Source organism: Temnothorax americanus, unplaced genomic scaffold (assembly GCF_048541705.1).
Source record: "Temnothorax americanus isolate GAGA-0224 unplaced genomic scaffold, ASM4854170v1 Scaffold47, whole genome shotgun sequence".
Classification (NCBI taxonomy): Eukaryota; Metazoa; Arthropoda; class Insecta; order Hymenoptera; family Formicidae; genus Temnothorax; species Temnothorax americanus.
Genome location: NW_027509624.1, coordinates 1,314,095 through 1,334,847, shown reverse-complemented (window position 1 = coordinate 1,334,847; position 20,753 = coordinate 1,314,095). Strand labels below are relative to the sequence as shown.

Here is a 20,753-nt window from a genome sequence, read left to right as displayed (position 1 = left end):
GACAGTTCTCATGTGAGAGCATACATCTCGAATTAAAATTGTAAGACTATTCGTCTCAATTTAACTGTGTTAATTTAACTGTAACATTATTACGACGAACATAAGCGTCGATCGTTTTGATAATTTTCATAATTTACCTCGGACGCATCCTTGTGTGGATCACTGAATCCCGCTATGGCCAATTGTCCGTTTTTGGTATAACGCAGTCTGCGAAACGCGTAGAATCTGCAGAAGATATTCTGAGGAAGGTTCTTATTGCGCTGGTTCGGCGTCCATCGACACTCGCGGCACTTAGCCAACTTCGAAGCCACCTCGAAACAGGCGCCGTCCTGCAGCCAACTCTCGCCGGTTTTCTTCAGTTGCGATATCGGCGGCTTACGAAAGGGATCACCTCGTCCGCCACTTCCGCCCGGGCCGCTGTTACCGCCGCTCGTACTGTCGTCTCTGCGTTCCTTCTTCTGACGGGGTTGTTGGTCCTCGCCTCCCACTTCGTTATTCTTCGTAGTCTTTGGTCTCCTACCACGTTTCCTAGGTTCCTTGTTACTTCCTGCATAACACACCGTGTATCTCGCTCCGTTAGCAAGTCTGTTATCACTCTAATCTTTGTGCAATTTTATTACTAAATGCATTCAGTGTTAAAAAGCTCATAATAATAATGTATCACAGTATTATCAAATGTTTTATGTTGTCATCATGTATGTAATATCTTAAAAAATATAATGTATGTGCGTCTCTCGGTGTAATGATATAATCAGGGGAACAGGGTAAGTGCGTGAGATCGAATTAATGAAATTTGAAATGTGGCGAAAAACTCGGAAAAAAAAACGTTAAAGATCCAAGAGTTTCTAGAAATCTTTCTTATCTTTAGTCAGAAATTAAATCCCGCGAATCAAGTGCGATTCAAACTGTTTGTCAAGTCGCTTCATCAAGTCACTCTTGATTTTCTCGACATCTCTAGAGAGAAAGAGGAATAATCGTACGATCGTGGAACACGGATCACTTACCCTGCAAGTAAATAGTTAGTTCATCTGACGGAAAGTCCATTTACAAGAAGCTACGTCAACTAACCGTTTCCCGAGGAATTGTTGGAATTGGCCGTGGTGTGTCGAACCCTCGACGCAGGCTGAATCGAGCTCAACTGTTCGCTGGTGTCGCTGGCGGAGCCCGCCTCGCTCTCGTTGCTGGACTCGCTGCCCGCGCCAGCTCCGCCGCCCTGCTTGTCCTCCTTCCGCCTCCGCTGATCTTCCGCGGCCGTTTGTTGCCTTCGTGCGGCGCCCTTCTTTCGTTTTACCTACCACAGGGCACAGATTATTAAGTAGTCAGGAAGTTCATGCTCTTGCCGCATCTACCAGCCGAAGCTACTAAACTGGCCACACTACTGCTTCAGCGCTCTATCATTTTGGCACACATCAAGTTTAGAGATCTATTTAAATTAAACCAAAAGTTGATAATCACGCATAATGATATTTAGATAGCTCTATCACACACAATCACATCCACGCTACCTCTTAAAGCCATGTATCCTCGAAAACTTGAGATAACTATTGGTCAGTTTGCTTACCGATTACTGATTAAAGGTCAATCCAGACAAACTTGCATAGCGCATAAACATAAGCATAAGAGAATTGATTGGTCCATATGCATGTGCATAAGGAAATAGACCAATCCGTTTCTTTATGCATATGGTTATGCACCTATGCGAGTTTGTCTGGATAGACCTTTTGTCTCACTGGTTAATCAGAAAAAAAATCATTTACGATCTGAACCGAAGCTAGGCTAATAAACTTTCTGTATATTTCCAACTATGCAAATTTCGAACCTAACTGCACGCTAATTTTTTGTCGAACACAGTTTGAAACATTAAAATTCTCTATCCCTCCTCCCCTAATTAAATCGAAATAGATTAACTCTTTGACGCTAAGCATCTAAATTATCGTGGCTGCGTTCCGCTATTCACTGCCATTCATTGGAAATCTGTAGTAAATGTGACGTAAATTATAAATTTTCAGTATTGGCAGTGAATATCGGAACGCAGCCTGTAAGAAATTTAATTACTGCTTAAGTTTTTCTACGTGCCGTGGCCCGTGGCCCTTGTGTGCTCAACGAGTCTATATTTACTCCAATTTCGATTTTATTCCCGAACAAGTTTACAAACTTCCAAAGCAATTTCAAGTCAAATCATAAATAAAAAATCGATCTATCTTGCCTAAACTCCTCTTTCCAATGTCCTACTGAATATTCTCTTTGTTCCGATGCCTGTTCCGAGCGTGTGAAGCACCGCGTGGAGCATCGCGTGCCAAGTGTGATATAATCATTACTCTTTTCGGAGCACAATTCGATATTCCGCTCGAGAGGCATCGGAATGTTCAATCTATTGTAATTTGAACTCGACTCGATCGCGGAATCCCCCGGTGAAATCGAAACTACTGTGCGAGCATCCCGGAGCACCTTGCCGAATGGAGGTTAGGTTAGCGAGCGCGACGAAAATTCTGAGCAACGATGGTATTTACCTCTCTGGAAGATCTATCCATGGCGAGAATCCTGCCGGTCGCGACCAACGTGCGATGCTCGTCGTGCAAATAACGCCCGATAAGTGGCTAATTGATTGTTTATAACGATACGTGAGAGGAACACTTGTTACACTCTCGCGCGAGCGTCCGTGCCGTCCGTTACGTTTCCCGTGATTCATGCACGCATGACGTAGGAAAATGGCGCCCTTGCGCGACATTTAAAACTCGGTTCACACTGCGCGTGCAACACGGTGCAACCCGGAAACGGAAGAGAAGTAAAGCAACGCTCCAATTTTGAAATAGCCCATTTCGTCAGAATTAAAGCGTAAGTCCCCAAACATACGATTTATATAATAAAAAAATACATATCTGAAGGACATTTCGCCACTTTAATTTTTAGAAACGATACTTCGGTTTTACTCCCTAACGTCACGTTAAAATATATTAATCAATAGATAATAAATAATATTGAAAATTCTATTGTATGTATTCTCTGTTGCAAAATATATTAATTAATAATAAATTGAAAAAATTAATACATCACAAATTTTATTTTTAAAATAAAAATATGTTCAGGCACATCAGATAAGATTTTAATCATAAATTTAATCGCGACATTCCGATAATAACGATAATAAAAAATGAATACTCGAGCTCGGTTTTTTTCTTTCACAACACGAGATGACAACTTTTTTTCTAACTGCAAATATTCACGATGTGATCAAGGAGTTTTTTCTTCCATAACGGTTGTAAATTAAAAACTACGGCATAGCAAATAAAACTACTCCATATTCATGCGTCTATGCTTTCTACAGGTCTCTTATGAAATTTTCTGTCCGGAGGCACGATACCGATACAAAATAACGAACTTCATCAATTCCGACTATATAATTAGACGAGTGATTAATGCTAAAGTTTTTAGTAAACTTAAAGCTCTCGATTTATTCAAATAGTTTTTATATATTATAATCATTCACTCGCTATAAGCTAAAAAATACATCACACAAAACAGAACCAATCATCTGAAATATACTACCTACGATTATCAAAAAAATATTAAGTAGTTTAATAAGTAACATTCGGTTATAAAAATTATTAGATAACACATTATTAAAGAAAATTATCTTATACATCTAAAAAATGTACAATTGCAGATATTTCTGTATAAAGCTAAAACATTTTAATCAATAAAAAATCAGATCTAATAATCATTAGATTCGACGATTATACCTCTTTCGTATATCTTATTATATATTTTTATAAAATTTATGGTCATATATTATTACATGTTATTCAATGAGGGAAGATAGTCTTTGAGCAAACTAGGTAAGCGTGTACTAAACTACCAGCACAGCATACGCACTCCAAATTGCAAATAGTGACTTTTAGCAACAACAACGACTACCGTAAGCGATCTGTATAGATAGATACCTTGGGTGGCTTCCGTTTGGGCGGCGACTTCCTCTCCGGGTCGCTGCTGGACGAGTCCTCCTGCGGGGTCTTGCTGGTGTCAGTGGCGTGACCGTTCAACGACTCCTTGTTCGCCGGTTTTCGGCCGCTCTTGCCGGTAACTTTGCTCTTGTTGATGCTGTTCACCGCCATGCTACCGATATTGTGGATCGAATTCACCGCGCTGGGCAAACAGGTGGTCGATGCGTTGCTGTTGTTCGCATTTGACGACGCGTTGTTGCTGTCGCGATCCTTGCTATTCGACGACGGGGTCTCGCGGGAGATGTTGAGCGGTAACGTGACGCTGCTGGCCATGCTGGTGGTGTTCTCGGTGCCGTCCTCGCACCTCGAATGTCTCTGCAGCCACGCCTTCTTCAGTTTGTGCACTGGATAGCTGGTACTGCTGGGTGGTCTCGGCGCCGGACTGTTGCACTTCTCGCTGTCGGCGTTGCTGGGATTCGTCTTGGCGGGCGTGCCAGGCGCACTGGGCACCGGGCTGGGTGCCGTGGACGGCGCCGGACTGGGAATGGGCGCGGGGCTTGGTGCCGCGCTCACCGGTGCCGGATTCAACGAACATACGCTGCCGGTGCTAGAGGGTCGTACGGAGCCGTCGCCGCTGGCGGTTCCCGGGGCCGGGCTCGCTGCCGTCACCGTACGCTGCTCCTGCATCGCCTGACTGTTCGGCTGCGCTAACAATGCCGCGGTGTTAACAACTGTAGTGATAGACGTGGCGGCCGAGGCGATAAGCGGACTGGGTTCGCTCACCCTTGAAAGAACGGGTGGACCGACGGACTGCAAGGACAATGGTTGCGGTTCCTCGGTTCTTCGCTTCTTACAAACTTCTAACGACACCGGCTGGCCACTGGCGTTGTCACACAACAGCGGCGTCGGCGCTTTCCTCTTGGGCGACCCTGACCTCTCCACTCCGAGGTCAAGCGGTTGCGTCTGGAAGGCCGCGGTGATCTGGGACTGCGCGTGCTGCAACGTCTGACCGGGCTGCTGGTGCGGACTGGTATTGAGATGCGCGGGATGAGCAGGATGAGCGGGATGAGCGATCGGCCTTGAAAGCGGCGCCGAGGCAGCCGTGGGCGGCGAGCCGTGCAACGTCGGCGGCGGCAGTTTCGCGCCCGGCAACGAGCCGGCGAAGCCGCGGCTGTCGTAGACGGACCGGCTGTGCGCGGGCGGCGGCAACGGCGGCGGTGGCGCCCCGTGATGATGAGGCACTTGCTGGTAAGGCGAGCTGCCGGCCTTCGAGGTCAGCGGTATTGGCGCGGCGACAGGCGTTTCAGAGGCACGGCAGACCGGGGTACCGGTCATAATGCCGGAGTTAGGCTTGCCGTAGATGTGCGGCGGCGCCGGGCTGCTGACTTTCGGCTTGGAGCCGGCCGGCGGCGGCGCGGCGTAGTGCGACGCCGCCGTCGGCGAGGCCGTGGGCGGATGTGGATGCGGGTACGAATACGTGGACTTGGCCGCGCCGTACGGCAGACCCGCGGGTTCCGGCCTGCTGAGATAGCGCGATTCAGGCGGCGATGGATGCGGAGGTGGCGGCGGCTGATGTGGATGCTGCGGCGGGGCATGCGGAGACTGGCGGGGATTGTGCGAGTGCAAGCGCTGCTCGGGCTGCGCCGGCGGCGGTGGATGGCCATGCGGACTCGGCAGTTGCGTCGTCGTCGCTCCGCCGCTGCCACTGCCGCCGCGGTGGTGACTGGCGGACGACGCCATGCTCTTCACCGCCTGTAGACCGTCCAAATGCGCGGGATGCAGATGATGCGGGCTCTGCGTCGGGCTCCTGTATTCGTACGCCGACGACTTGTGCTGCGGTGCTACCGACTGGACGTTCATATAAGGCATTATCTTTGGGCTGGACGAGTGTTGTTGTGGCGCTGGGGTCTTCGGAAGCTCCCTGCCCTCGTTCTTCACGATCACCGAGCTCTTGTGGTCCGGCAGCAGAGATGGTGGATTTTGCAGCACCTCTCTGCCGTGATGGTCCCTCTCGAGGCCGCCGGTCAGCTCGCTCTTGCTCGATAACGACTTGTGCGGCCCCATCTCGTTTTTTAACTTGAGGTCATGCAAATAGGTCGTGCAGGGTGGTTGCGCCTGATACGTCGAATAGTTGAACAGGCTCGGCTCGACTTTCGGTAGTGAATGCGTCGGTCCAACTATTGGCCGATCTCGAGCGGAGACCTGTAACGACGATTTCGACGTCCGCGAGTGCGCCGGTGGTGGCGGGTACTCAACTTTCCCGGGCACGCTCGAAGGTCGAACCTGAAAACATCGTGTTACGTTTATAAAACGATCCATCGCGATGTAATCACTAGTCGCAAATTAATGTTCACAATTTTGACTTTCTAATTCTACTAAAATAATTAAAGTCGAAGGGATCGAGATATGATAATATAATGCAAAAGTCTGCTATATCACTCGCATATTTTTAACGAAATTCGTCGTCGCCGAGAGATCAAGACAACAGTCCGCTCGATCGCGTACCTGTTGAGCCGACGGTGCCGTGGTCGCGTAATAGGCGACTCTTTCCCTGGCCTCGGCCCTCTCCCTAGCCTCGGCCTGCCGTTGGTGCATCCTCTCAGCCGCCGCCATGCTGTGGTCCCGCTGGTGGCGAACTTCTCGTTCCCGCTCGCGATCCCGCGCCTCCCGTTCCTGTTCCTCACGCTCCCGCTGCTGCACCTGCTGCTGCGCGATGCTGACGGGATGCGCGACGGCGGCTGCGGCGGCGGCGGACCCGCCCGGTGGACCGCTGGGATGATGGTGGCTAGAGACGGGGTGACCCGTCAACGTCCCGTGCGTCCTCGACTGCTGTACTTGCATGAAAGCGGGCCATCCTATCGACGACTGCATGTTCCTCTGCGGGACATAAGACACCTACTTCAATCAATACTGCCAATCGTTTTCATCGCTTATCGCTTAACGATTCATCAGAGATACTGTTTGTGACGAATGCTTTCTTCATATCTCGCATTTTATCTCAATGATACGGCGATGATCTACGTGACCTACAAGATCGATTTCCGAAAATTGGAAAGGCATTGCGCAAAAAGCTTGATCGAGAATGATAGTATTATTCTCCGACTGTCAACAATACTTTTATCAATCTTCTAAAAAAAAAAAAAAAAGTCAGCTATTCAAAAATTTTAAACGTGGATTTATGACTTCCTTTTATATCGCAAATGTAAACCAATATTTGCGCGATCTATTTTCATCATACGAGTATACATACATGTGCATATCAGTGCCATTAGATCTGTAATTTATTTTAAGGAGGATTGAAACGCGCACAATTAGCATAGCTGCGAGAGAGATCTTCGGTAAGAACTTAAAATACGATGATTCACACAATATGTTTACAAAAAGAACACTTATAATATATAAATTTACGTTTATGCACTGTGCCTTTCGCGGCGTCCTTCGCACATGTTCCAAAGTCAATGTTTATCGTTACATTCTGTTGTTATGCAAATATCGCAGTCCAGACGGCACGTCATTCAATTGTCAAGCAAATAACGAGCAAACACAGACGGTGTCACGCGCGTGTGCAATAATTATTGTCCATTACGTTCCACGAGGCAGGGGCGTGCGACGCGGGGGGGGGGGGAGAAATGATTACCGACACAAATACCGATTTTACAGCCGATCCGATCGCAATTCGCGGTAACTCGCGCATCGGACGAGAGCGCGTCCGAGTGGTTTATCACGCACTGGCGCGAACTCTCCCGAGATAACACGTACCGTTCGCGTGATTGCTCCAAAATCCTCGTCAGCGAAAGTGTTTTTCATTAACATACGGAGATACGTGGTGTACTAACAAGAAACACGAATAACTTGCATATATCTTTCCGGGGACTTTCCGCGTGTGTCATCGGGTCGCTTAATCTGCGGAGTATTAAAACTTCTCCCTCATGCGTGTCATAACGTCGCGCGCGCGATCAAGACCGAGTGTTTACACTACCGTTAAATCAGTGTCGCGATAGAAGAGAGTGCGACTGCCGAGTAACGGTGAGAAATTCAATTTTTTATTTCCTAACTCGATATGCGAGTGTCACGTGGCGAACGGCTAATTCATTTGCGAAATACGAACGTTGACTTGGCGACAGGTTTCGAGTTACGTGAGAGGTTTTGGGCGAAAAACACGGCTCGTCTACGACGGAAAGCCGGAGCGTCCGAGAAAAGTGAACTGGAGCGACGACGTCCAGGGTATTGCCGTGAGAAAGAGAGGCGCGAGGATTCGTGTGATTAACTTCGGGCGAGATTGCGCGTCCAGACCGACCGACTTCGTTAATGCCACCGGCGCGGCGCCGTAAGAGGCCTCGAAAATAACTCCTCGCGAAGTTGTCGGACGAACTTCGACGTGTAACTAAGTAATTTCCCCGGGAGGATCAAACAAACAGCTTTCGCCGGTTGCCGACGCTCGTCGATTAAACTCCGTCGGGGAACTCGTTTCTGGAGCGACTGGAAGGTTATAAATTAATGTAATCAAGTAACCGGCAAGTAACGAGGCAAAGGAGGACGGTAAATATTGTTTCCCTGTTTTCCCCGGGATTCGAAATCACGGGTAAATACGTCAGTCAGCGGAAGTTGCGAGGCCAATGCCACCCGAATTCGCGTAGCGTGTTAAAATTTCTCTGTAAAGAGAGTTGATAATTCGTCAAACCTTTACCTTTCTGATTGCAAATAAAGCGAATTATTCCTCGGACTTCGCGGTACTACACTCTCGAATAGAAAAATATCCGGCCAAATTCTTAACATTTATTCACAAAAGGATTTGAAGAAACTTATCCTTCGATTACAAAATAAATAATAAAAAAAGGTAGCTTCACTTTGAAAAGATTCTCCAATTCAAAAGAGACTCCCATATATTGATTTGCAAACAGTTTCTACAGTTTTCATTATTGGTGACCTACTATTTTTCCTTTAAAATACAGCATATAGGTATCGCGTATTTCTTTTCCTCAAGGTGAGGTATAGGATCAAGGCCGCGTCAAGGCTCCTCGTAGGAAGAAAGACGTCGACGTCGCGCGTTCTTGCAAGAGGGTAAAATTTTATGAGGCCGGGAGCAGGGAGCTCTTCGCGAAGCCGCGAATCTAATTATAGGCTCGCGAGAAGAAGGTTTACTATGCTAATCGAGAGACGCGAAGTAAATGTCAACGATGTCAACCCACATTCTGTTTACCTCGACGCTCGCGTCATCGTTTCGCGTCGTCGTCGCGCGCGATTTATGCTCGACGCGTCGCGTCCTTACAAAAAGAAGGTGTAACGAGGACGCGATGTGGCACACAAGAGCGCCGGCAGGAGTCCTCGTTAAAAGTGCTCGGCAAACGTAACGTCTCACGCCATGCCGCACATCTAACCGCGCGCGCGGATATACCAAACCCGCCGCCGCGTTACATCACACACGTATATACACGCCGCTTATACAGGCGCTTATCTATAAAAAAAAAAGAGAGGCACACGCACGGAGCTTTGCACTCGGGCATAATAGAAGCTGTTTACATTCCTTGTCATCGGCGCGCGCGCGATGAATTATAATCACGCAACTCCGCATGCGAAACGTTACGTCGCCTCTGTTGCGACACACTATAAATATTCCATTCCCGCATTCCCCCGCTGTTCGCCAAGCGGACGCTTGCGCGCGCTCATCGAATGACAATTCGGTCGTTCGGCCCGAACGGACAGGGATATACAATTTCACTTGTCTCGTTATCCGGTGGCTTCAAACACTCGCGAATAATCGGCTTCGGTATTATACTTGAGCACGCCACCGGGTATGCGGGTCGCGCCGCGATGTAGGACGACGACTGCTAGAAGTGTGCGTGCGAGACGGATTATGACCGATTGCACGTAATAAAAGCGACGTGCCATTCAGAGTCAATCAAGTGCCGCTCGCGCTATTGGTTCGTTGACTTTCTCCTCTCCTGCGCTGAACTCTCAACCCGCGCCGATTAACTTCTCATGCGAGACGCGCGCGCGCGGCTTTTTCACCGTCTCGTTCGCACCGTCGAGCGGTAGGATACGCGCCGTTTACCGGCCGCGAGGAGATTCCCGCCGCCTCTCGCGTCTCGTTACAAGGGAAATATATCAACCAGGGAGGAGGGAGCGGAGAGATTTAGCAATCGCCGCCCGCCGACTGCGCGGGAGGGACACGGGCGAAGTGAGCGAAGTCACGTTCACGGTGCGAATGGTAATGTAATCCAGAATAGAAATCACCACGGCGATTCGTAAGTTGGTTTCACGGAATACTCCGCGTTCATCGTACGCGGAATACACTACTGAAAACTTTCCAATCACCATCCCGGATTTATATTCACATATCCATCGTATATATACGAAAAGCTCTTACATTGCGCGTTACGTTGAAGTTTAGATATTAAAATAACAGATATAATAGGTTTTGTGAAAAGTAATGTGGCAATTTCTAAAATATCATCATTCTATAATATCGCATGTACGTTGTAATATTGTAAGTATCAAGGTCAAATTTTTATTAACGGTATACAAATAAATGAGTCATCGATGATATGTGGATGAATCGTTAGAAACAAATAATAAAGCGATTGATATATCGTTCGAAATGAGTATTCGCAACAAGAATTGTTACGTATCCTTTTCCGCTATATAGATTCTCTCAACGTCTAAAAACAACGTCATAAATTTCTTACTACCTTCCTACGTGCTATCGCTCCGATTACCTCGCTTATCGCGCGCACCTTCATCGCGTGTGTTATTACAGAGAGGAAATGATTTGCCCAGATAGGCACAGGCTGGCTGAGTCATATATCCAAGGAAAGTTTAGATCGTCTCGTAACACGATCGACGCAACGACAATCGCGTGTATCGCGCTCGCAGAGCGGGACCCGCGGATCGCGCGCGGAAGGTGTCGCGTGTATCGGAAATTGCGCGTAGGATATACGTGATCGTACTTCAAACGCGTTCCCGAAGTAATTACGGGTCGCCGAGCCCGAAGTACAGTTTTTCCCCGCCAAGGACATCCGTCAAACGGTACGGGATTAACGATTATAACGGCACCGGGCACTGCCGCGACGCTGATTATCCACAGCTTTTACGAGTTGCGCTTGTTCTTGAAGCGATCGCGAACACTGTTGATATTAGTAGATTAGGGATCCTAAGTTGCTCGTTACCGCGTAAGCGGGTCCCGAGGGAAAATCGATTCGCGTCGCTCCCGGACGCGAGATGTAAAGTCCCTTGCACAATGTCAGGCAACAGGCAATATAGGAACAAAGAATAGAAATAAGAAATCATGTATAAATGCAGAATAAACAGTGACACAGGTTGCCAACCAATCATTGCATTCGAATTTTTCAGGTTGTAATTAACGATTTTTTGGTTATTTCCTGTTCCTATTGCCTGTTGCCTGGCATTGGTGCAAAGGGCTTTACACTTCGATTTTAACTCGAAATAACTTTTTGCACGAGAACTTTTCTCTTCTGTTTCTATTTCTCGCAACGTCAAACGCTAAGGGAAGAATATTCACAGGAATCGAAAGACAATTGAGAATTGCTTTTGTAAGAAGTAGAGAACCGTTTGAAATATCCGATGCACAAAGGCAATCATAAGTCTCCTTTTTTCCTTTTCGCGATATTATATCGCGTGTGATATCTTCGTTATTTATTACGCAATATAGCATATAGGTAACGTGAATAACTTGTGAGATAATATATATTATAGATCTATTGTCCATCTGTTACCGACCATGAAAATGATGGACGGAACAAAATTCTAGATATTCTCTAAAGAAACAATAGCAAGAACGGGACCTTCTTTCTAAGAAAAATATATGACTACCTTCTTGTCAATTCCACTTTTGTCGCCTGTAAATTTCCTTGCGTAAGCCGTAGAAAAAACATCGATTATTTTCGCTGCTCAAACTAAAGGCCTTTTAATTTGTTTTTTGTTTTTTGTTTTTTTTACTTAAAATCCCACGAATTTATTTATATCGAGGCAGATAAGAAACGCGTCTCATTGTAGAAACAACTTTCATCAATCGCTAATCAGTCATCGAACGTCCGCGAGCAATAATCGAAGGCACGATAAGCATTCCCGTGCACCTTATCGATCGCAGCAACGATAAGGCGTTATCGTCATTGATTTGTCAGCGCTATGCGACTGTCAGATCGATACGCGGATAAACCTGTTCCTTCGTAGAAAATACGAGTCGTTCTGAAGCATTTCGAGGTAGGTAAATCGCTTTCGTTTCGCCCAGAATAAACGCCGGCGAGAATCCAGCGATCAGCGATATACGTCGCTCGCGGGGTTTCGCGACACGTGAGAACTTCATTTAAATCATTCGCCGATAACTCGTTATCTGAAATCTGCGTGACCCCTGACACTCTGGATACCGGAGCAATGACGATTGTGCAACTGGGCAGGGAAAAAGAAACTGGCGGAAGCGAGCGGATTTCGTCACGCAATGATTTATACTGATTTACACTGATTCAAAATTCCGCTACGTGGCATTAAAAATAATTTCTTTGACGTAATATATGCGAGAGATGATAAATCACAAGCGCGAGCGTGCGCGCGTGTCGAGAGATGAATAAACGTATAAATAATTCACAGCTATATACGTGTGCAAACGCGGTTTGAGAAAGAGCCCCGCGACCGAGATCTCGCTTTCCTTGAGCGCGCGTTTCGCGAGTGCGCCGCCGCCGCCGCGCCGAGCGAAATTATTCCGATCGCTATTTCCACGTAAATGGCACGGAGACGATAGCGCCGGCTTTTCACGGAAACGGCAATAATACCAGTCGAGGTAATAATGCGAAGTGCACGAACGGAGACGCGACCTTCGGCGAACACTCGGCGGAAATCGGAGCCGGTACGATTTCGACGGTGTCGTATTATATTTTGCAAGAATCGCGCGAAATCGCGCGAGCGCCGCGTAAAAGGAGACGCTCGTTAAGCACGCGAAATTGAAACGCGGTAGCAAATTCGCGGCGAGTTTCGCGAACGTGCGAGGAACGCCTGGAGCGAGGAGCGCTATCTTATCGCGTTATAGACGGCGCGAGAATATTACGCCGCCATCGTAAACAGATAACGGCAAGATAAGTCTTTGATAAGGAAGAAGACGAAACGATGAAGACCATTCGGTTTATTTTTACGACCGCGCAGACGCTCGGCGTCGATACGACAAAGACAAAAAAAAAGAGAAGAAAAAACCTGTGCCTTTCACCTGTACACTCGCCCTCGATCGAACGAAAAGGATCGCTCGAGGATGAAATTACGGCTCGAGTACCATCGAACAAATCAGTCGTGAGATACGACCATAATTACACGTTTGAAAGAAAGAAGAAAAATATCTCTCTCCTTCAGGCACAATTAAAATGAAAAATAATAAAAACTTCGGATTAGGTGCAATTTAAGAGTTTCTACGATATATCTAACACTTAACAAATCTTATACAGAGACGCGAAGTAACATATAAAAATTCTAAATTTTAGACTTTCGCGAGACTTAAAAGTAATACGATAATCAGTTGTTCTTAATTCCGTAGATTTTTGCTCCGTGTGCCTTTCACTCTTACCTTCTCCCCATATTAATACTTTTACATCTGTTTCGCGTAACAATTGAAAATAATACTTCAATACGTAATTACCAGCCGACATGTTTACAACACGGAACAAATAAATATTGATATTTTCGATCATTGGGCGGAATCTTACATTTAATAATAATTTTTTCAAATCTTATTATATATTCTGCTTTTATGCTCAACGCGCGATTACTACTTGGAACGCAATTTCATGCCAAAACTGGAAATGTACCGTCATATACATTATTACCACCGATATTTGTTTCTTTTGTGTTGAAAATAATATAACGCGAATATATATTCGACATACGCAATACTGCGCCGTACTCGAAAGGATCTGCGCCAAGCAGTTTGTAAGAGGCTAAATTCGCTGACGACACTGTCGAGGAAGCCTGATGGCTTCTTATGCGATTGGATATGCAACACGAGGAACGTCGACTACACACACTTCGGATTGTTGTATCACCGTCGCGATTCCGCGCTATCGTCTCCACTAGCACACGCGCAGACGGTGCTTCGTAAGCTTTCCGTCCAAGTTTCGAGCAATAAATCTAAAGGCCAACTTGTTCAGCAAAAACTTGATACTACATCACCCCGATCGTCTTTCCTAAATCAAATATTTAATTTCTACGCCGGGAAGAATTATTTAGCCCTCCGTTTTCTGGTGTAACGAAGAAGAAAGAGATCGAGTTCAACGCTTATCGCACGAAATATTTTATGTATTCGGATCACAGATGATTGGGAATAATTCACGCGACTTTGTCCGAAAAAACGGCAAAAATATAGAATACCAGATGACCAGTAAATAAACCAGTGTACAATAATCAACCATCGTGGCGTCATGTACACACACGTCGGGCATACGCCGTGCTACCCATTCAATGCCGGATGCCTAACGGGATCTTTGAATTTCTATTGTGCGTCTTTATTCAGCCCCGGCACAATGGCACACAGAAACGATTATTGTATGAGCCTTTGCGCACAGTTGCGGATACGCGGCGTCAAAGAAAATTCATCCCGCGTACCTGATGACCTCGCGCGGTTTCGAGACGCGTATATCGCACAATTACGGCGACGTTAACTGCTACAGTCGGCTAACTGTCGTATATCGCGAGAAATTAGCGAAAGACGGCGGGCTCGCTGTAGGACGCTAATGAATACGTCTCTGAATTTCCCACCGCGGCATGTTTCATCGTTGCAAAACGTGTGTACAAGTGCGCTTGTACCTTTTACACTATACGCGCCACGGACAAAGGATCGCGATGTAATTCTGGCCAAACATTTACAATTGTATTACGTAAAAGAGATTTATATATTTCCGCGAAAGAAGATTTATGAAATTATGACTAGTCGAAAGTACAGGCTTATGTCACGTGAGGAACGATCGTAAAGATCTCGCGAAGGATGCGCGACATTGCAAGATGCCGAACACAAGATTAATATCGACGTGATTGAGGTATCGATCTACCGAACGACGTCTCCCGTCCTTTCTTGCACGACGACGGGGGAACCTGTCCAAGGTCCGCGAAGCAGCGGTGTAATTATAATAGCGCCGGATTGCGTTCGACGAAACTGACCGTGTCATTAATTTCCAGCCGGCACACATGGCGCTCCGCGAGCCGGCCCGAAAACCTTGACTCACCCGCGGGAAGCGAGAAGAAAAAAATCCGGAGAAAGAGAGAGAGAACCGGAGAGCTCGTTACGCAACCCGTTGAAACGCGCGAGATGGCGTAATCAAGGTTTAGTACGGCCTGCTCTTGTGTACCGGCTCGAGGGGCCCTTCACTCCTCAATCTAGACAAGTCGATTTCGATTTATTAAGTACGCCTTTTTATCTCCCCGAGATCTCCGAGAAGATAATCAGGCTCGGTAATAATATATGCGATAATAATAAATGCAAGCACGTGCGTTATTACGACAACGCTGACTCAAGGTATAAAAGTTGTCGATGTACAAAGACGACAGCCCGATTATGATGACGTGCAATCGTTTATATAGTTCGACATTCTTTATCTGATATTTCTTCGGGGCTCGTCCTTTTATTTCCTCTTCTGTATTGTCATCTTCCCTTTTCTTGTTTTTCACCGTTATTTTTGGCAAAATAGAAATCTTCTATCCTGCATCTGCCACATTCTTCCTTTTTGTGTGAATTCTAAGAATAGTATATTTAAGAATATAGTATGTGCCTTTCGCTTTGAGTTGTACCTAACATGTACATTATGCACCATGTTAAATCTGTGTACTTTTATATTATGTCAAATATCTTATTCAAAAATAACTAGCGTAACAATTGATCAATTCAGTCCTTCCTCTGCTCCGTTTTCTTCGCTTACTTTACTCAGTTTACGAAGCCCACGTAATCGCGCGAATTTTAATGTCACATCGCACGCGTGTAAATCGCGGCGGTCAAAGGTATATCGGCCTCGACGACCTCCGCGCGCAACGCGACCTTCGCCGCGATCGCGTTGCGCGTCGCGGTGCCGCGCGCGGACGGTGTCGCCGACCGCGGAAGAAACACGCCGCGCCGCCGCGCCGTCGAGCGGATATATCTAACGGGTCGCCCAATTTACACCCGACCCCCGCCGTGCCGCGCGCGAGAGAGAAGAGCGCCTCCCCTTCCACGGTGTAACACACGCGATCGAACGAGATTAGAGCCCACACACCGCACGCGTGTGTATCCGTGCGTGAGGCTCGTACGCGGTCGTAACTCGGGACTAATCCGCCTAACGCCGTCCGTTACGGACTCTCTCGAGCTCCATATGCGGTTGTATGTTCACCGCGTATTACGCCATCGTGTGCATGTATGCGCTCTCTTCCTCTCCCTCTCTCTCTCTCTCTCGCGCATACATATATGCATTAAGCCGCGGTGCATATGGTACGTGGCACCGTACATACCCGTGTACATATATACGGATGCCGTGTGTGACCCGCTTACGCGAGAGAACGCGCGCTTGCTTTCACGTATATTACGGATAACTGTACTGCCAGGGAAAAGACAGAAAAAGAAAGAGAGAGAGAGAGAAAGAGAGAGAGAGAGAGAGAGAGAGAGAGAGAGAGAGAGAGAGAGAGAGAGAGAGAGAGAGACTGGTCGGTCGCGTGCACGTGTGCGTGACACACGTGAACGGGCGAACGCACACACGCGTAAGTATATGCACGCGCATGTAAGAAAGAGAAAAAGACGAGCGCGATATTTATGCGCGCGTACGACGCGCGTTCGGGGAGGAAGAGCAGCCGGGTGTTTCTCACAGACACGTACACACGCGGACACGGTACGTGGACAACGCGGTAATTAACTCCGCCACGGGATTAGAAGGCGTGGGTACGCCGACGGGCAAATTCACGGCGAGCGAACGCTAACGGCGAGGCGAGGAAACGTGACGAAATTCTCCGAGTGCGACCCGGAATACGGCCGTCGTTCCTAAAGGAAGACGATCGCGGATGTGTGTTGCGTTACGTTGCGTTGCGTTGCATCGCACAGCTCGTGATTCGCGTTTACGTTACGATGCGAATTCGCGATACCCACTCATTTCTCGCTCGGAGTGTGTCGATTATTGCGTGGGTGACGAATGCTCGGAATGTAGAGAAAAGATGCGAAATATCAGAGATGGAAATTTAAGACATGCAGTATACATCGAGATCCTTTGAGATACGAAAGAAGTATTTGTTATGAGTATGCGACCTGTAAAATTATAATTAGGTATATTACCGAAATGAGAGTAAAATTCTCTATTACTGCTCAACTTCGCGAGACCGAGTTTATTTTGAGGCCCGTCGGACTAAAAATATCAGCATACTTCATATTTCCCTGTAATATATAATTACTCTATAATTAGGAAATTATAATTCCATATGTACGCCTACAAATTAATTAATATATCACGATATTAGGTGGGCGAGAGGTAGACATCAGTCTTACCGTCTTACGACTTCAATTACTTCGAAATATCCGTTACAGTGTATCTGCATCGTAAGTCTGTGGGAATGTTCGCATCTCAAACTCTCTTTGTATCTGTCTCGACAAACTTTATGCATTCTTGCGTTCACAGAAGGAGGAAGAGACGCACTAAAAGTCGCAAATAATGAAACGATAATCCAGCGGTTCAGCATTTTTCTTAATCCGCATTTGAAAGAGACCATCGTTCACGTTTCTCGCTGCGAAAGGAACTCGAACAGCGACGGATCATCCGTTGCGAAAATATTGCGGAGGAAAATCTATTCAGGCCGATGATCATATGCACACCGGAGTGCGCGCGCCCCGGCGACTCTATTGTTGCGAACCGCCGTCGCCCGGAGTGCATAATTAATGACCTTCGTGCCGGCGAGTTTTGCATTGCAAATGCCACTCGCGAAACGTTCGCACGCACGCACGTATGCATGTATGTATATGTATACGCACACGCGTATCCGTGCCGGGAATGGAGAAAAAGACGACGAGGAAGAAGGAGGGAGGAAGCGGTTGCGGGACCGTTTTGACAAACGGCGTGAAAGTTTCAGGTTCGCTAACGACGACGATCGACACGATCGTAACTTCGCGCGTAGCCTCCTTCTGTATCACTATCGACGGTGACCTCCTTCCCCCACCTGAGCGTCAGTTTGTCATTCACCAACGAAAGCGTATTTCCGCGCTGCATAATTAAATGCCCCGCTGCTAATAATTGCGGAGTTTATCGTGAAGCGCTTACCCACTGACCTCAAAAATTATTCAAAAGTTATTCAAAAGGCGCTGCTGCTACGGAATATGCATGAAAGTATAATTTTGCAAAACAGTTTATCTGCAAAATTGTGAGAGAAGTAGAAATCGCAAAATAGTACTGTATAATTAATTGATGTAGGTCATATCGCCGGAGTGTAATTAAGATACGTCGTTGTAATTATACAGTAAACTGTATAATCAACTGATAGTGTCGAGTTATTTGCGGAAAACTGTACAAATAGCTCTAAAGTAAGTACAATACATACGTTGTCTGCAAGCGATTGATAAGTTTGAACGTTCATTTCCTGAGTATATAAAAGCTTTTCTATCCGTCGCTTGATGCAAAAGCTGACGATAAACTATTTGTAATCTTAGTGAGGAAAAAATCGAAAATGTGAATGATAAATCTTTCGTTTTCCAGGCAACTGTTTATCATTAGTTATTCATGTACCACGTACTGTGACTGTAACTTAAAATCGTCGATACGTCATATCCGGTATCCATTTGTATTATTGCTTTCATCATCCTGTTAATTTTTTCAGTGCGTGCCCAAGCAAAATCTATTTTAATCTATTTTGGATTCTTGTGATGTAGTCTCAGTCGCGTTGCACATTCTTCTTTAGAGGAGAAAGATACAAAAAAAAGTAAGAAGTTTATATTTAAGGTCTTTTCTATTATCGCCACGTAAGCTAAACGGAAAAGCGAATCTTTGAAATATCAAGTTCATCAAATTTACTCGACGATGGAAAATAATTGCCGCAATGAGCAACAGCGAACGAAAAGTTACGAAGTTCGGATGCATTGAAATTTCACGCTCGCGTTCGTGCCGCGCGAAATTTTTCCAGAGAAATCGTTAGCCAATCTCGAATGTACTGAACATGTGTCACGGTCCGTCGCTGGCGTCGGCTTGGAGAGATGCCAAGGTCGGCGACGGAGCCGCGTGCGAAATGAACCCGCACTATTGTGCTCGGAAATGAGTGTGTGAAGTTGGCCCCCCCAAATGATCCAAATATAGTTCTGTTTAGAGTTCTGAATTCTTTTGGACAATAGGAAGAGTTCCTGATAAGTTTTAAAAAGAGTTCTGGCGATTAAAATAACGAAAACACCTTTTGAAAAAAGGGGGCCAACTTCACGATTTTTTTAAATCAAATTTTGAAATCGAATAGTTCTGAATGGTCTAAACGCTTCATTTTGCGATTATCTAGAGTTAATAATACACAAAAAATTTTTTTGGTTAATTAAAAAACAAAAAAAAATTTTGAAAATTTGATTTTAAAATCGAGTAGTTCTGAATGCCTTAAACGTTTTATTTTGCAATTACCTAGAGTTCCTGATACATAAAAAAATTTTTAGTTTAATTAATAACAATTTTTTGGCAAAAGAAAATTTTCAATCATCTCTCGTTCAAATATCGATTATCTTGCAAACCGTTGGCCTAATCGCTCTGAGCCATAAGACTTTTCGTCACAACTCGTCGAGAAATGTCCAAAAGTCCCATCAGAACTATTCGGAACTCTAAAAAAATTTTCGACCTCGGGACTTGAAAAACTTTCAATGTCTGTAAAGTTGGTCCGTTTTTTTCAAAATTCGGAAAAATTTGTTGGAGTTCTGGATTCTCCAGCAAGAGTTCTAGAGTTCACTATGAATTTTAGAAAGAGTTCCGTTAATTAAAATGACGAAAACACCATTTAAAAAATGGGGGGTTAACTTCACGGCGCCCTCATTTTTGAAAAAATATATTTTTTTATAGTAGTTCCGGATAGATTTCGATGAGTTCTAAAGTTCCCAATAGATTTTATAGCGCTACGACCAATAATTCAAAAGTTACAGCCCTTTAAAGTGCCCCATTTCGAAAAATTTTTAAGTCCTTAAGGGTAAATTTTTTTTCGGAAATTGGCAGTTCCCGCGGGAGTTCTGGTCGCTCCCCGAAGAGTTCTATTAAAAACTATCAGGATCCGAAGCGCTGCGACCAATATTTCAAAAGTTACAGCCCCTCAAAGTACCGCAACTCGAAAATATTCTAAGTCCCGAGGGGTAATTTTGGGGGGGGGGAAATTCGCAGTTCTCGCTAGAGTTCTGGTGGCCCCCCGAGAAGTTCTATCGAAAACTATTAGGTTTTGAAACGATTCGACCAATATTTCAAAAGTTACAGCCCTTCAAAGTACCGTAACTAAAATTAAAAAATCATTTTACCGGAGTTCCCGCTGGAGTTCTGGTGGCCCCCCGAAAAGTTATATCGAAAACTATAAGGGTCTGAAACGCTCCGACCAATATTTCAAAAGTTACAGCCCTTCAAAGTACCGCAACTAAAATTAAAAAATTATTTTACCGGAGTTCTCGCTGGAGTTCTGGTGGCCCCCCGAGGAGTTCTATCGAAAACTATAAGGGTCCGAAACGCTCCGACCAATATTTCAAATGTTACAGCCTCAAGTACCGCAACTCAAAAAAGCTAAGTCCCAAGAAGTAATTTTTTTTTCTGAAATCGGGAGTTCTCGCTGGAGTTCTGGTGGCCCCCCGAGAAGTTCTATCGAAAACTATAAGGGTCT

General features: G+C 45.9%; 1 protein-coding gene and 1 non-coding gene across 5 annotated transcripts in view; both read right to left on the bottom strand.

The window, feature by feature from the left end:
- The window catches only part of Kdm3 (Lysine demethylase 3), a 286,147-nt gene that overhangs the window by 6,197 nt on the left and 259,197 nt on the right, over positions 1-20,753 (bottom strand). For 3 of the 4 annotated variants that reach the window (XM_077417084.1, XM_077417086.1, XM_077417085.1), the window contains exons 10-13: positions 6,447-6,836; positions 3,942-6,224; positions 1,069-1,291; positions 138-547 (exon numbers count right to left, since the gene is read on the bottom strand). In XM_077417084.1, the coding sequence (XP_077273210.1) occupies positions 138-547; positions 1,069-1,291; positions 3,942-6,224; positions 6,447-6,836 (3,306 nt within the window). The remainder of the gene's footprint in view (positions 1-137; positions 548-1,068; positions 1,292-3,941; positions 6,225-6,446; positions 6,837-20,753) is intronic. The other variant, XM_077417087.1, reaches the window with a different exon arrangement.
- LOC143903499 (small nucleolar RNA SNORD36) lies at positions 625-701 on the bottom strand. The gene has a single exon (XR_013258725.1). It is a non-coding gene; the product is annotated as a small nucleolar RNA SNORD36 (small nucleolar RNA).